Source organism: Leuresthes tenuis, unplaced genomic scaffold (genome assembly GCF_036924035.1).
Source record: "Leuresthes tenuis unplaced genomic scaffold, fLeuTen1.0.hap1 SCAF_22, whole genome shotgun sequence".
NCBI lineage: Eukaryota > Metazoa > Chordata > Actinopteri > Atheriniformes > Atherinopsidae > Leuresthes > Leuresthes tenuis.
Genome location: NW_027325376.1, coordinates 5,026,182 through 5,041,903, shown reverse-complemented (window position 1 = coordinate 5,041,903; position 15,722 = coordinate 5,026,182). Strand labels below are relative to the sequence as shown.

At 38.4% G+C, this 15,722-nt stretch overlaps 3 protein-coding genes across 9 annotated transcripts; all 3 read left to right on the top strand.

Annotated features, from left to right (window-relative positions):
• Positions 1-908: 908 nt before the first annotated feature.
• LOC140281900 (uncharacterized) lies at positions 909-3,084 on the top strand. Of its 3 annotated transcripts, none has more exons than XM_072376406.1 (5): positions 909-992; positions 1,346-1,455; positions 1,776-1,876; positions 1,973-2,116; positions 2,226-3,084. In XM_072376406.1, exons 1-5 carry the CDS (start codon positions 967-969, stop codon positions 2,679-2,681), a joined length of 837 nt encoding a protein of 278 aa, XP_072232507.1. In that variant the 5' UTR covers positions 909-966; the 3' UTR covers positions 2,682-3,084. The 3 variants fall into 3 exon arrangements, with proteins under 3 accessions (XP_072232507.1, XP_072232508.1, XP_072232509.1); XM_072376407.1 differs by having other exon boundaries at positions 935-992; positions 1,254-1,455; XM_072376408.1 differs by lacking the exon at positions 909-992 and adding an exon at positions 1,253-1,280 and having other exon boundaries at positions 1,350-1,455.
• On the top strand, positions 1,280-5,991 carry LOC140281902 (uncharacterized). 2 transcript variants are annotated; one of them, XM_072376414.1, is made up of 5 exons: positions 1,280-1,292; positions 4,779-4,942; positions 5,060-5,160; positions 5,257-5,400; positions 5,517-5,991. In XM_072376414.1, exons 2-5 carry the CDS (start codon positions 4,852-4,854, stop codon positions 5,970-5,972), a joined length of 792 nt encoding a protein of 263 aa, XP_072232515.1. In that variant the 5' UTR covers positions 1,280-1,292; positions 4,779-4,851; the 3' UTR covers positions 5,973-5,991. The 2 variants fall into 2 exon arrangements, with proteins under 2 accessions (XP_072232515.1, XP_072232514.1); XM_072376413.1 differs by lacking the exon at positions 1,280-1,292 and adding an exon at positions 4,381-4,445 and having other exon boundaries at positions 4,833-4,942.
• LOC140281901 (uncharacterized) lies at positions 4,403-14,491 on the top strand. Of its 4 annotated transcripts, none has more exons than XM_072376412.1 (5): positions 4,403-4,445; positions 9,524-9,656; positions 13,565-13,665; positions 13,762-13,905; positions 14,022-14,491. In XM_072376412.1, exons 2-5 carry the CDS (start codon positions 9,563-9,565, stop codon positions 14,475-14,477), a joined length of 795 nt encoding a protein of 264 aa, XP_072232513.1. In that variant the 5' UTR covers positions 4,403-4,445; positions 9,524-9,562; the 3' UTR covers positions 14,478-14,491. The 4 variants fall into 4 exon arrangements, with proteins under 4 accessions (XP_072232513.1, XP_072232512.1, XP_072232511.1 ...); XM_072376411.1 differs by lacking the exon at positions 4,403-4,445 and adding an exon at positions 8,152-8,407; XM_072376410.1 differs by lacking the exons at positions 4,403-4,445; positions 9,524-9,656 and adding exons at positions 8,155-8,407; positions 13,257-13,366.
• Positions 14,492-15,722: the final 1,231 nt, after the last annotated feature.

Sequence of the window (15,722 nt, the reverse complement as noted above, 5' to 3'; positions counted from 1 at the left end):
CTGATCATGATTGCTTAAATATGCATATTTTGTTTGAATAATCCTTCGTCAGTGTGTATTCTTATTACGGTTGTGTTATGTTGTGATGCGTCAGTCTGTTCATGACACTGTTCGACATGTATCCTCTTTGCTGCAAATAAAGATAAAGTAAAAATCTTTCTTTTTAAAAAAAACTTTTTGTGACAGACTGAAATACTAAATGAAGGTAAACTTCCTGCAATTATTTAAGTGTCTCGAACCATTTTGAAACTCATCGTGAGTCACCACATTATTTAAACTCTGCAGATTTCACATTTCCATGGATTTATTAAAAATAAAGAATCATTTGACAAAAAATATTTTAACCAACAGGAGATCCTGGTTAAGTGATGTGATGATAAAGAGTCAGAAACAGTCTTACATTTAAAATCTGCTCTGTTCCCTGTACCATAAAAAGCAACATCTGATGTTCAGCTATTATTTTCAGATTGTGCCCTGCAGCTTTGCAGGAAAGCACCTTCTTTTCCCTTGTTTTTTGAAGGTTTCTTTCATTATCGTTTCGATATTTTGAAGAAGTCACGTGACTTACTGTTATGATATTGGAGTTGCCATTTCCTCGATGGTAAATTTCAGTAAACTAACAGCCAACTAACATTTTGATTCAGGTTTTCTCAAACGCGACGCCTGTTTCTCTGCATTTTCTCACTTTTACTTAGTTTGTTTGGACTTCGTAAAAAAACTACACAAATGTATTTGTGGCTGTATTTGTAAATGTTCTGTACATTAGGCTTCTTCTTTCGTCTGAATTTTCACTTATCTTAATGCATTAGAGTAGAAATGATAAACACGGACAGTTTATGGGGTAAACGCAGCGTTATACACTCCGCAAAACGGGGTGTTTACTGAAGCTCTTATCGCGTCATGTGGTCACGTCATCCAGCAGCTGTGCAGCACGCGCAAACGACGGAGGTCCGTTGATCGCCCAGCATGGCGCGTTCAGCCCCAATGTTCAGGTAAAACGCTTTTATTCATCAACAGAAACGCTCTCGTGCACCATGCTTGTCGGTTTTTCCGCCACTTGTCTTTTAAAAGCTGAATTGATGGCAGGAAACTCTTTGCACTCTCAGTCCTGTGTTCTGCTTTGTAGTCGCTGGTTATCTATGAAAAAGTCGTACCAGGAAATTTGGAAGCCTATTTTCATTCTTACCAAACCTGCTCGTGCGTATCTCGATAATAAATGATCTGTTTAGGTGCAGCCACATTTCTCTGTTCAGCGACATCAACGAAAAAGAAGGACTTCACTCATCTCGTTTGTCTGACTGAAGATTTGTTCCAGAAATCTTTTGTTATGTTGTATATGTTACAGTCACATAATCCAACTAATGATGGGCTCAAATGCATCAACGAAACGGGAGAAGTGTTATGACCCCAGTGACCCCACGTTTACATTTGTCAACGCAGAGGACGATCTAGACTGTAAGTAGTCATTGTTGAAGTGTATTTTCTTTCATTTCCAAAGAAATAAAGAACAATGTTTATGCATTTGACAGACGCTTTTATCCAAAGCCACTTACAGGTAGGCAGATAGGGTAAGTGGGTCTTGTCTTAAGCCCCTTCTAGAGGTAGTACTTTTCATGCAGGGTATTTGAACCCAGGTCTCCCACACAAAAGGTGGCAATCGTACCGCTACACTATCCATATCATTTATAAGAACTATTGTGAAATGTTTTAACATTTTAAAATGTTACAGCATCTCATGTTTAATTACATAGTTTTTTTGTTTGTGTTTTTTCCAGTTTTGTGTGAAGGTTTCGCTTCTCTGAGAGCTCAGATGTCCTGTGGTCATGCTGTGACCCCGACGTCTCTCACCAAGTGGTGTCTGAAGCAGCTGGAAGACGTATGCTATAATGCTAAAAACACATTTAGTGCTGGTTTCCAAACTGTGATTCTGATGACTAAGTTGACTTCTTTCCATTTCAATAATTCAACACAGGGTGAAAGCAGATTTGTTTGTGGCCAGTTTGGCTGTGGTGCAGAGTGGTCCTATGCAGAGGTTTGTAAAATGGCTCTTCTGACCCCTGAAGAAAAGAAGCACTTTGAAAGAACCATGGCTCTCAATGCCACTGTTTCCAGATCAGTAAGTGTCTTGTATTTAGTGGCTGTTCTTGGATAATTGTAAATTGGGTTTAAATGCTACAGAAATGATGATTAAAATAATCTGTTTTCACTTATGTGACACCTCACAGTGTCCTGGATGCAAATCCTCTGTGGCGAGACAGAGTGCATTTAATCTGAGCGTCCGCTGCAAAGTGTGCACAGCAAAGAGAGGACGAGCATATGACTTCTGCTGGCAGTGCATGAGGGAATGGAAGGGTCCACAGCCGCGGTCTGACCGCTGTGAAAACGACGGCTGCAGCGACCTGTCACTGCAGACACTGAGAACCTGTCCGGACATCGTCTTTGAGCGTGTGAAGGGAGTCACCGGGTGTCCCTCCATCCGGGCCTGTCCCACCTGTGGCTCACTGCTGGAGCATGGCAGGAACCACTGTAAACACCTCCTCTGCCCTCAATGTAAGGTGAAGTTCTGTTTTGTGTGCCTGAAGATCTTTACTGAATGTATGAAAACAAGCAGCATCTCTGGACGGTGCTCCTCTGGTGTCGCCCCCAGACAGACCTTTATACCTGTGTGGTGGAAGAAATGATATGAACACCACCAGGCTGCGTGTCTCCATTTATTTTGATAGAATAACTGCAGTAATATAACTGTGCCTTACTGTATCTTCTTTCTGTTTTACCTTGTACGTACCTACCCCCATAATGTCAATAAATGTGTGACTGGAGGGAAATAATTCATAATGAATGTGTTTAAAAAGGGTTGTTTTTGGATGCTCCAAGACACTTTACTTTTCAAAATGATTCCAAGTACAGAAAACAATATTCCACTGAGCAGAGACGTGATTTCATGACATGTGAAACTTTGATTGTAGCAGTGAAAGTTAGCTGATATCTTCATATATGATGTATTAAACTGCTTATGATGTAGCTGTGACTATCAAACTGTATCCCACTGTGCTGGATTAAAAGTTAAATCACCATCATCTGAAACTCTGTTCTTTGCTTGTTTCTTGTTTTTCTTTATCTAAGTGAAAATTTGGATTGTAAATAACTGAAAAGGGATTTTTCTTTCTTGGAATTCTGTTGCATAGAATAAACATGAAAGGCAAAAAGGCTCCAGGAAGAATGAAGAGCCTCCATGAAATGTTCATTTCCACACTGACTCCAGGCTGCTCCAACACAGAGAACTGGAGCGAGACACTGCAGCTGAATATGGTGACATGTTCACCTGTTACACGTAACAACTGACCTTTAGAGCTTATTATTTATTATATATAATTATTTATTCATTTATTATATATAATCAGGATTGTTTTGGGTTCTAAATTTGATGCTCAAACACACATTTCCTCAAGGAAAATAATGATAAGGTGCAAATGGAAAGAAAGATAGTTTTACTTTCAGTATTTAAGATCAAACCCTGGTTAAGAGGATGTATAAATGATCATTTTCTGCTCTCTAACATGCTCCATCTTTGTTGTACTGAGTTACTGCTTGAGTCAAGTTCACTGTTGGGCTGTTTTTGGAACCTCACTGTTGACCTTAAAATGAACGAGTTTGACCTCATTGAACATCACTGACTGTGATTTTATTCCCTGATTAAAAGTGGTTTTTGTCACCACATTAATTGGACCCTACAGGTTTCACATATCCAGGGTTATTTTTAGGAAACTGCACACAAAAGATTAAAAGCAAAGAATCATTTGGCAAAAAATGTTTGAACCAACAGGTGGAGATCCTGGTTAAGTGATGTGATGATAAAGAGTCAGAAACAGGCTTACATTTAAAATCTGCTCTGTTCCTTGTTTCATAAACAGGTACATGTGGTTGTTCAGCCTTTGTTTTCAAACTGTGTGCTCTGCAGCTTTGCAGGAGAGTCCCTTGTATTTAGTTACTTTCATTATCGTTTCAACGGTTAGAAGAAGTCACGTGACTGACGACAGCGTATTTGCCATTTCCTGTGGTTCATTTCAGTAAACTAACAGCCAACTAACATCTTTATTCCGGTTTTATCAAATGTGAGACGTCTGTTTCTCTGCATTTTCTCACTTTTACTTGGTTTGTTTGGCCTTTGTACAACTGTTAAAATGTCTTTGTACTCTTTATTTGTAAATGTTCTGTACATTAGGCTTCTTCTGTCCTCTGCATTTTCATTTATCTTCATGCATCAGAATATAAATGATAAACACAGACAGTTCATGGGGTAAACGCAGCGTTTCACTGCATAAAACGGTGTCTTTACTGAAGCTGTGATCGTGTCAGTGGTCACGTCATCCAGCAGCTGTGCAGCGCGCGCAAACGACGGAGGTCCGTTGATCGCCCAGCATGGCGAGTTCAGCCACAATGTTCAGGTAAAACGCTTTTATTCATCAACAGCAACGCTTCCGTGCACCATGCTTGTCGGTTTTTCCGCCACTTGTCTTTTAAAAGCTGAATTGATGGCAGGAAAGTCTTTGCACTCTCAGTCCTGTGTTCTGATTTGTTGACGCTGGTTAAGTAAAAGTATTTAAAAAGTCGTACCAGGAAATTTGGCAGCATGTTTTCATTCTTACCAAACCTGCTCGTACAGAAGCGAGTGTGCGCATTTGGAAACAAAACCATTTGTTTAGGTGCAGCCACTTTTCTCTGTTCAGCGACATCAACGAATCAGAAGGACTCCCCTCATCTAGTTTGTCTGACTGAAGATTTTGCTCCAGAATATTCAATCGAAAGCTTTTGTTATGCAGTATATTTTACAGTCGATTAATCCGACAAAGGATGGGCTCAAATGCATCAACTAAACGGGAGAAGTGTTATGATCCCCGTGACCCCACGCTTACATTTGTCGATGCAGAGGACGATCTAGACTGTAAGTTTGAAATAATTAACAGTCAAATTTTCTAATGAATCAAGCTGAAAGTCAACATTTGAAATGTTACAGCATTTCACGTTGAATTAGATAGTTTTTTGTTTGTGTTTTTTCCAGTTTTGTGTGAAGGTTTCGCTTCTCTGAGAGCTCAGATGTCCTGTGGTCATGCTGTGACCCCGACATCTCTCACCAAGTGGTGTCTGAAGCAGCTGGAAGACGTATGCTATAATACTAAAAACACATTTAGTGCTGGGTTCCAAACTGTGATTCTGATGACTAAGTTGACTTCTTTCCATTTCAATAATTCAACACAGGGTGAAAGCAGATTTGTTTGTGGCCAGTTTGGCTGTGGTGCAGAGTGGTCCTATGCAGAGGTTTGTAAAATGGCTCTTCTGACCCCTGAAGAAAAGAAGCACTTTGAAAGAACCATGGCTCTCAATGCCACTGATTCCAGATCAGTAAGTGCCTTGTATTTAGTGGCTGTACTTGGATAATTGTAACTTAAAAATTGGGTTTAAAAGCTACAGAAATGATGATTAAAATAATCTGTTTTCACTTATGTGACACCTCACAGTGTCCTGGATGTAAATCCTCTGTGGCGAGACAGATTTTATTTAATCTGAGCGTCCGCTGCAAAGTGTGCACAGCAAAGAGAGGACGAGCATATGACTTCTGCTGGCAGTGCATGAGGGAATGGAAGGGTCCACAGCCGCGGTCTGACCGCTGTGAAAACGACGGCTGCAGCGACCTGTCACTGCAGACACTGAGAACCTGTCCGGACATCGTCTTTCAGTCTGTAACGGATGTCACCGGGTGTCCCTCCATGCGGGCCTGTCCCACCTGTGGTTCACTGCTGGAGCATAGCTCAATAGAATGTAAAAACGTTGTATGTCCTCGGTGTAAGGTGCAGTTCTGTTTTGTGTGCCTGAAGACCACGCGTAAATGTTTAAAAACGAGTACAGAGTTTGAACCATGCTCCAGGGGCGTCGCCCCCAGACAGACCTTTATACCCGTGTGGCAGAAGAAATAACATGAACACCACCAGGCTGCGTGTCTCCATTTATTTTGATAGAATAACTGCAGTAATATAACTCTGCGTTACTTTATCTTCTTTCTGTGATTTTGAAGATGAGAAATTAAATTTAAAACGACTCAGTCTCAGATCAGAATGTATCATAACTTTGTTGGTTGTTATGGATCCTGAGCTGCACATTTTCTGCCTCTTAACTATTTAATAGTGAAATTACCTATTTCATGAGGATAAAATATAAAGTATTAATGCTTAAACAAGTCCAAATGTGCTTTTTATGAGGAGTCGAACACTTAAAAAAACACAACCATTAAAAGCGGTTGGTCAGATTTGATTGTTGGTTAATAACATGAGCAACAGCCCACCAACATGTATTATTGTTCTTATTAAAGTATTGCTTAAGCCTGATTGGTGAAAGAACTTTGACCCCATGTTGAAAAAACAAAATCACAGCCCAGACCTTTGTTCCTCCCACTCCACTGAGATCATTTATTCTAGTTTTAAGAGAAGGTTTTTCTAAATCAACAAAGAATACTTTCAAAGGTTCCTTTTTCTTTATCACAGACCTGCTTCTATGAGCTTTGCAAACAGTTTGGTTGTAAAATGAGACGTTTATAGTGGGTCAGGATCCACTTTATAGAGCACCTCAGGTGTAGGTGCAGTCGTGAGGTCGGAGTCTTGGTTTAGCTTCAGCTGTGCTTTGAACCTCTGCTTTTGTTTTCCTACACAGAGAAGGCAGCTGAACGAAACCTTTTCTATATAATTACAGAAATATCGTCTATAATGTCAATAAATGTGTGACTGGAGGGAAATAATTCATAATGAATGTGTTTAAAAAGGGTTGTTTTAGGTTGCTCCAAGACATTTTACTTTTCAAAATGATTCCAAGTACAGAAAACAATATTCCACTGAGCAGAGACGTGATTTCATGACATGTGAAACTTTGATTGTAGCAGTGAAAGTTAGCTGATATCTTCATATATGATGTATTAAACTGCTTATGATGTAGCTGTGACTATCAAACTGTATCCCACTGTGCTGGATTAAAAGTTAAATCACCATCATCTGAAACTCTGTTCTTTGCTTGTTTCTTGTTTTTCTTTATCTAAGTGAAAATTTGGATTGTAAATAACTGAAAAGGGATTTTTCTTTCCTGGAATTCTGTTGCATAGAATAAACATGAAAGGCAAAAAGGCTCCAGGAAGAATGAAGAGCCTCCATGAAATGTTCATTTCCACACTGACTCCAGGCTGCTCCAACACAGAGAACTGGAGCGAGACACTGCAGCTGAATATGGTGACATGTTCACCTGTTACACGTAACAACTGACCTTTAGAGCTTATTATTTATTATATATAATTATTTATTCATTTATTATATATAATCAGGATTGTTTTGAGTTCTAAATTTGATGCTCAAACACACATTTTTCTCAAGGAAAATAATGATAAGGTGCAAATGGAAAGAAAGACAGTTTTACTTTCAGTATTTAAGATCAAACCCTGGTTAAGAGGATGTATAAATGATCATTTTCTGCTCTCTAACATGCTCCATCTTTGTTGTACTGAGTTACTGCTTGAGTCAAGTTCACTGTTGGGCTGTTTTTGGAACCTCACTGTTGACCTTAAAATGAACGAGTTTGACCTCATTGAACATCACTGACTGTGATTTTATTCCCTGATTAAAAGTGGTTTTTGTCACCACATTAATTGGACCCTACAGGTTTCACATATCCAGGGTTATTTTTAGGAAACTGCACACAAAAGATTAAAAGCAAAGAATCATTTGGCAAAAAATGTTTGAACCAACACCTAGAGATCCTGGTTAAGTGATGTGATGATAAAGAGTCAGAAACAGGCTTACATTTAAAATCTGCTCTGTTCCTTGTTTCATAAAAAGGTACATGTGGTTGTTCAGCCTTTGTTTTCAAACTGTGTGCTCTGCAGCTTTGCAGGAGAGTCCCTTGTATTTAGTTACTTTCATTATCGTTTCAACGGTTAGAAGAAGTCACGTGACTGACTACAGCGTATTTGCCATTTCCTGTGGTTCATTTCAGTAAACTAACAGCCAACTAACATCTTTATTCCGGTTTTATCAAATGTGAGACGTCTGTTTCTCTGCATTTTCTCACTTTTACTTGGTTTGTTTGGCCTTTGTAGAACTGTTAAAATGTCTTTGTAGCTGTATTTGTAAATGTTCTGTACATTAGGCTTCTTCTGTCCTCTGCATTTTCATTTATTTTCATGCACCAGAATATAAATGATAAACACAGACAGTTCATGGGGTAAACGCAGCGTTACACTCCATAAAACGGTGTCTTTACTGAAGCTCTGATCGCGTCATGTGGTGACGTCATCCAGCAGCTGTGTGCAGCACGCGCAAACGACGGACGTCCGTTGATCGCTCAGTATGGTTCTTTCAGCCACAATGTTCAGGTAAAACGCTTTTATTCATCAACAGCAACGCTCTCGTGCACCATGCTTGTCGGTTTTTTCCGCCACTTGTCTTTTAAAAGCTGAATTGATGGCAGGAAAGTCTTTGCACTCTCAGTCCTGTAGTCGCTGTTTGTCTAAAAGTATTTAAAAAGTCGTACCAGTAAATTTTGCAGCATGCTTTCATTCTTACCAAACCTGCTCGTACGGACCCTTAGCAAAAAGTAGTTTATTCAAGTGTATTACGAGTATACCTATTTAATACTAAAACTGAGGCAGTATACTTAGTTTACTTTTTATATACTATATTTCATATACTTAAGAATAGAAGTGAAGTACTTGGCTTATACTGAAAAGTATAAAGAAAAGTCTAAGACTAAGTACATTAATACTAAAACTTACACTTATACTTTAATACCTAAGCTTATACTTGTATGCACATCTTGAAGGATTTCAGCAGGTATTTGTAAATAAACTGTATGGTATCTTTTAAAATGTCATATGAATATATCAAATTTGTTCTCAACATCCTGTCTTGTGATTTTGTAACTAAAATTGCAAGCTTTTTCAGTTTATGGATATATGGGACTGGATAGTGTAGTGGTAACATTTCCACCTTTCATGTGGGTGACCTGGGTCCAAATCCCCTGCATGAAAGGTGCTACCACCTGTAGGGGTCCTTAGGAAAGACCCCCTTACCCTACCAGTGTAAGTTACTTTGGATAAAAGTGTCCACCAAATGCATAAATATAAATAGTGTGCAACAAGTAATATGCAAGCATACTTGTAGACTTTTTTTTCATAAAAGTATACATCAATAAACTAACATGTGGACTGGAAGTATATACATAATACAATAGTAGTATATAGATGAGTGTACTTGTTGTTTACTTGAAAGCGTACATTTGTAAACTTATGTTTCAATTTAGTCCAAAGAAGTATTAAATTAGTATACTTTCTAATACATTACAAGTACATGGGCTGTAGTATACTTGCTATTACTCAAGCTTACACTCAAGCATACTTGATAATAAGGAACTGAACTACTTTTTGCTAAGGGGAAGCGAGTGTGCATATTTGCAAACAAAATAATCCGTTAAAGTGCATTTTTCTGTTCAGCGACATCAATGAATCAGAAGGACTTCTGTCATCCAACTAATGATGGGCTCAAATGCATCAACTAAACGGGAGAAGTGTTATGACCCCCGTGACCCCACGCTTACATTTGTCAACGCAGAGGACGATCTAGACTGTAAGTAATCATCAGTCAATTTTTTAAAGTAATTAAGTCAAATTTTCTAATCATACAGCATTTCATGTTGAATTAAATGTTTTTTGTTTGTGTTTTTTCCAGTTTTGTGTGAAGGTTTCGCTTCTCTGAGAGCTCAGATGTCCTGTGGTTTTCTACGAGGAGTTGAACATTTCAAAAAGCACCAAGAGTATTGGGGGTGGTTTGTCATCTTTGATTGTTGGATGTCAGCAGCCCACTAACTTTTATGTATTTATTATATTTATTATTTTTTAAAATATCGCTTAAACCTGATTTGTGTGAGGACTTTAACCCCACACTGAAAAACACAGCCCAGACCTTTGAATCCTTCCACCGCACTGAGCTCACTGATCGTCTGGGATGACTCTGTCTGATATTAGCACCAAACATGAACTCTGTCATCATATTTAAGGAAAAGGGATATGGCTCTAACACATTATCACAAGTGCTTTGTTTTCAATTAAATGTGCATTAATCAAAGTGTAACTGAATGTGTTTTTTAATAAAAACTTTTCAAACTTCCATTGAATTCCTAAAACTTGTTCATGTTAAAATGTTTATTTTTAGGAATAAAGCTACAATAACTGCCCACAACAAACTGCCAAACAGACTCAAAAAGCTCAAACAGTAAAATCCAGCTTTTAAACAAAGAAACGAGTCAAATTATCTTATGTAAACTGTAACAGTCACATTTTTTAGATCAACAATTACTTATCAATACATGAAATGCATTTCCTTACATATATAATCTGAAAGCAGGACTTGTAAAGATGTCTTTTACATCATGGCGTCTGCTCTAAAAGGATTTGAACACTTCCTCCATTAATGTTTTACTCCAGGATCAGAGCAAAGTTTACCTGTAGTAGTCCATTAGAAAGGCACCTTATGCACACTTTTTAGGTTAGATTCTTCCTCAAAAATATGGACAGCCAACTAGATAATTAAATAATTTTATCTTTTGGACTGACATGGATTTTTTAACATGTACTCATCTTTCTTGACATGAAATAAATTGGTCACCGTCTACATTCTGTCGATAGCTCAATTGAATGTAAAAACGCGTGTTCTCAATGTAAGGTGGAGTTCTGTTTTATGTGCCTGAGGGTGATCACTAAATGCTCAAAAACAAGCAGCATCTCTGGACCGTGCTCCTCTGGTGTCGCCCCCAGACAGACCTTTATACCCGTGTGGTGGAAGAAATGATATGAACACCACCAGGCTGCGTGTCCTCATTTATTTTTATTATTATAACTGGAGGTAATACAACTGTGCCTTAGTGTATCTTCTGTGGTTTTGAAAATCAAATTTCTGTATAAAATAGCTCAGTCTCATACCAGAACATGTAATAACTTTGTTAGTTGTTGTGTGTCCTGAGCTGCATTTATTCGTTTTCTGGCTCTGCCTCATAGTGAGATTACTTTTGATTTGATTTCATATGAATAAAATGTTATGGTACTTAAATGGGTTCTAATGTGTTGTGAAGATGTCTTTTACACCATGGCGGCTGTTCTAAGAGGATATAAAACCCTTTATCCACCACTGTTTCAGTCTAAGATCAGAACAAAGTTTATCTTTACTTTAAAAAGAAAACCAGATGTACACTCATCAGGTGGATTCTTATTTGAGAATATAAACAGACAACTAAATGTTTAAATAATTCTACAGCAAGAGAATCACCTCTGTGACTGAGATGGATGATTTTACATGTAATCATCTCTCTCCTGTTGCAGCTCGGCTCGTTACACTGCAACGTAAAAGGAGACTGAACACAAAGAGTTAACTTTATAATACAGGTTTCTAATATCAGATCAACTGAGTGCGAGGGCCCCTATCAGCAGCCGTTCTTCAAAAGATTAACAGAGAACTTTGATTGTAAAAACCCAATTAGACTTACCTCAGCATGCAAAGCAAGTAGAGACTCCAAAGCCACACCAGGCATGACTTATGCTCACCTTCACAGGTGCAGCCAGGGAAGCCAATAAGAGCGATTGAGTCCTTGCACCACCCAGAGACTTGCACTGCCACAGCAACACCAGTGAGGATAAAGAGGGGCAGAATACTTTCTATCGAGTGTTTCTATCTAGAAAAATCTCATAATTTGTTTATGATTAACGTTCAGTATTTTAAGAACAAAGCCTTCTTAAAGGGATCTATGAATGAGGAAACAATCCGGTGATCATCTTCTGTTCTCTAACATGTTTTTTAGTTGTACTGAGTTGAGCTGTTGCCTCTCAAAGCATTAACTACAGATTCTGGTTACATTTACAGAAAACAAACTTTGCTTTGCCAACACTTCACCAAAGAGAAGCTGTAGCTCACTTTACTGTTGGTCTATTTTTGGAGCCTCGTTGTTGAGCTTTAAACAAATGAGTTTGACATCGTAATGTCAATGAATATCACTCAATGTTATTTTATACAGTGACAAAAACAACCTTTTTTCATTGAATAAAATGCGGAATGAAGGGAAATTTCCTGTAATGGTCTGTCTCAAATCATTGTGAAACGCACCATGTGTCACCACATGATTTGAACCCTGCAGATTTCACAGATTCAGGGACTGAATCTGGGACAAACTGCTCAGGAAAGATTAAAAGCTAATAATGAAAACAATGATAATAATTTGGCAACAGTATTTGAACCAACATACACTCAGCTCCCAGGAGATCCTGGTTGAGTGAGTCACTGTTTGTACAGTCACAAATGTTTGTTATTGTGAGAATAGCCGTCAATATGATTATATAGTGTCAGAAAATAGGCTTTTAAAAAAAGCCCATGTTCCTTATCTAAAAAAGTAACATGTCACGCATATGCAAATCAAGGTGTTCAGTCTTTATTTACAAAACACTTTCAAGGGAAGTCCCTTGTTTTCTAAGTTACTTTCATTATCGCTTTAACATTTACAAAAAGTCACGTGAATTATTGTTGACATTCTTGGTTTGTTGGTGCTTTTTCCAACAGCTGTTAAAATGTCTGTAGCTGTATTTGTAAATGTTCAGTATATTGAGCTTCCTCTGTGCTCTGAATTTCCATTTATCTTAATGCATCAGTGTGCAATTGGTAAACACTGACAGTGACGCAGCGTTACTCCGCAAAACGGAGTGTGCCAGTGTTCACGTCATCCGGCAGCTGCGTGCAGCACGCGCAAACGACGGACTTCTTAATCTTCTTAATCGTCTCGCATGTCACTTTCAGACACAATGTTCAGGTAAAAAGCTTTTATTCATCAACAGAAACGCTTCCGCGCACCATGCTTGTCGGTTTTTCCGCCACTTGTCTTTTAAAAGCTGAATTGATGGCAGGAAAGTCTTTGCACTCTCAGTCCTGTAGTCTCATCTGTAGTCACTATTTATCTGAAAGTATTGAAAGTCGTACCAGTAAATTTGGCAGCATGTTTTCATTCTTACCAAACCTGTTTGTACGAGTGTGCATATTTGGATTGTAAATGATCTGTTTCGGCGCAGCCACATTTTTCTGTTCAGAGACGTCAACGAATCAGAAGGATTCCCCTCATCCAGTTTGTCTGACTGAAGAGTTGCTCCAGAAATCTTTGCTCACCCTTTTGTTATGTTGTATATTTTACAGTAAATTAATCCAACTAAGGATGGATTTAAATGCATCAACAAGCTGGCAGAAGTGTTATGATCCCCGTGACCCCACGCTTACATTTGTGGACGCAGAGGACGATCTCGACTGTAAGTAGTCATCATTTAAGTGTATTTTTTTTCTTTAATTTACAAAAAAGTATTGAGTTATTTCCTAGAACTATTGTAGAACACAACACTGCACAACATTAGTGTGTAGCCTCGTGAATTAAACTGAAACTCAACATTTTAAAATGTTACAGCATTTGACGTTGAATTAAATAGTTTTTTGTTTGTGTTTTTTTCCAGTTTTGTGTGAAGGTTTCGCTTCTCTGAGAGCTCAGATGTCCTGTGGTCATGCTGTGACCCCGACATCTCTCACCAAGTGGTGTCTGAAGCAGCTGGAAGACGTATGCTATAATGCTAAAAACACATTTAGTGCTGGTTTCCAAACTGTGATTCTGATGACTAAGTTGACTTCTTTCCATTTCAATAATTCAACACAGGGTGAAAGCAGATTTGTTTGTGGCCAGTTTGGCTGTGGTGCAGAGTGGTCCTATGCAGAGGTTTGTAAAATGGCTCTTCTGACCCCTGAAGAAAAGAAGCACTTTGAAAGAACCATGGCTCTCAATGCCACTGATTCCAGATCAGTAAGTGCCTTGTATTTAGTGGCTGTACTTGGATAATTGTAACTTAAAAATTGGGTTTAAATGCTAAAGAAATGATGATTAAAATAATCTGTTTTCACTTATGTGCCACCTCACAGTGTCCTGGATGTAAATCCTCTGTGGCGAGACAGATTTTATTTAATCTGAGCGTCCGCTGCAAAGTGTGCACAGCAAAGAGAGGACGAGCATATGACTTCTGCTGGCAGTGCATGAGGGAATGGAAGGGTCCACAGCCGCGGTCTGACCGCTGTGAAAACGACGGCTGCAGCGACCTGTCACTGCAGACACTGAGAACCTGTCCGGACATCGTCTTTGAGCGTGTGAAGGGAGTCACTGGGTGTCCCTCCATCCGGGCCTGTCCCACCTGTGGCTCACTGCTGGAGCATGGCAATAACAACTGCAAACACCTCCTCTGCCCTCAATGTAAGGTGGAGTTCTGTTTTGTGTGCCTGAAGATCTTTACTGAATGTATGAAAACAAGCAGCATCTCTGGACCGTGCTCCTCTGGTGTCGCCCCCAGACAGACCTTTATACCCGTGTGGTGGAAGAAATGATATGAACACCACCAGGCTGCACATCTCCACTTATTTAGATGAGAATAAGGTAATCTTCTAATAGGTAATAGGTAATATAACTGTGCCTTACTTTATCTTCTTTCTCTGACTTTGAAGATCAGAAATTAAATTTCTGTGTGGAATAGAGTAGAATGATATTTATTGTAATTGTGCAGACATCTATAGCACAAAATTAAACTGACAACCTCTGAAAAAGCATCTCTAATAATAAGAAAAGGGTTAAAACTAGAATAATAAATGAAAGGCAGGCACGACAATATAGACAATATTAATAAAACAACCAGAATGTGTCAGTGTAACAGTAATAAATACAATACATGTAATAGAATTGTAACATGGTTCTGTTTTGCACAATGTGAGACTGTCTGTAGCTGCACAGGTTTTATTATTTTTCCTCTTTTCTGTTGACAGTGAGAAACTACAATAAATAAATAAATAAATATAAGACATTCCAACTCAAATAATGCGTCTTTGAGTTCTTTTTCAGCTGTTTTCCACCATTGTAACAATCCCTGAAAAAAAGCTTGTGCAACAGACACAAAATAAATTAAATGAAATCAGAAAAATAAAAGAAAGACATTTTATTAACATTGTAAGAGCATCAAAAAGGGACAGTTACGTGCGCACTTTTTGAACGACATGCAGAATAAGGTCACGTTGGAGACGTTGTGTCCTTCCTCTGCTTTGATTTTCTATTCGACCCAAAACACCACATGTATTTATCATTTATCGTTTACTGAACACTGGTCACGTGAGCCTTTACGCTCAGCATTAAATGAAACCATTCTAGCACTTTTTAAACAAAAAATGATTTAAAAGTGGTAGATTTAAGAGATCATACAGTTTTATATCCATATATCCTGACATTATATTTAAGTGAGACACATTTAAACTGTGAAGCGTGTAAAGTATTTACATCAGATTTCTATAATGGTTATTCCTAAGTAGCACATTTCAGCTCTTAAATTCCACTGAAGGATATTTATGCTTCATGGTTACTTTTTGCTCCTCTTTTGTTGTTGTTGTCAGAGTTTTCTTAAGAAAGATGAAGAGATTTTCATCTGAACCAAACACTGCTGTTGGTCTGATTTAAGACATGAAACATGTGTGGTCATTTCTGTCTTTATGTCACATGTTGCTGCACGAAACAGGTTTCCTGCAAACAAACACAAACTGTCATGTGAAATGCCACAAAACTGACTGTGACCTTTAAAATTGTGCAAT

Bases quoted from the DNA above. Each gene is read 5' to 3' on its own strand.
- LOC140281902 (XM_072376413.1), top strand. From the start codon at position 4,420: ATGGCGAGTTCAGCCACAATGTTCAG. The intron at 4,943-5,059 runs GTAAGTTTGAAA...TGTTTTTTCCAG, and splicing joins TGCAGAGGACGATCTAGACT to TTTTGTGTGAAGGTTTCGCT. The intron at 5,161-5,256 runs GTATGCTATAAT...AATTCAACACAG, and splicing joins GTCTGAAGCAGCTGGAAGAC to GGTGAAAGCAGATTTGTTTG.
- LOC140281901 (XM_072376410.1), top strand. From the start codon at position 8,382: ATGGTTCTTTCAGCCACAATGTTCAG. The intron at 13,367-13,564 runs GTAAGTAGTCAT...GTTTTTTTCCAG, and splicing joins CGCAGAGGACGATCTCGACT to TTTTGTGTGAAGGTTTCGCT. The intron at 13,666-13,761 runs GTATGCTATAAT...AATTCAACACAG, and splicing joins GTCTGAAGCAGCTGGAAGAC to GGTGAAAGCAGATTTGTTTG.
- LOC140281900 (XM_072376406.1), top strand. From the start codon at position 967: ATGGCGCGTTCAGCCCCAATGTTCAG. The intron at 993-1,345 runs GTAAAACGCTTT...TATATGTTACAG, and splicing joins CGTTCAGCCCCAATGTTCAG to TCACATAATCCAACTAATGA. The intron at 2,117-2,225 runs GTAAGTGTCTTG...GACACCTCACAG, and splicing joins ATGCCACTGTTTCCAGATCA to TGTCCTGGATGCAAATCCTC.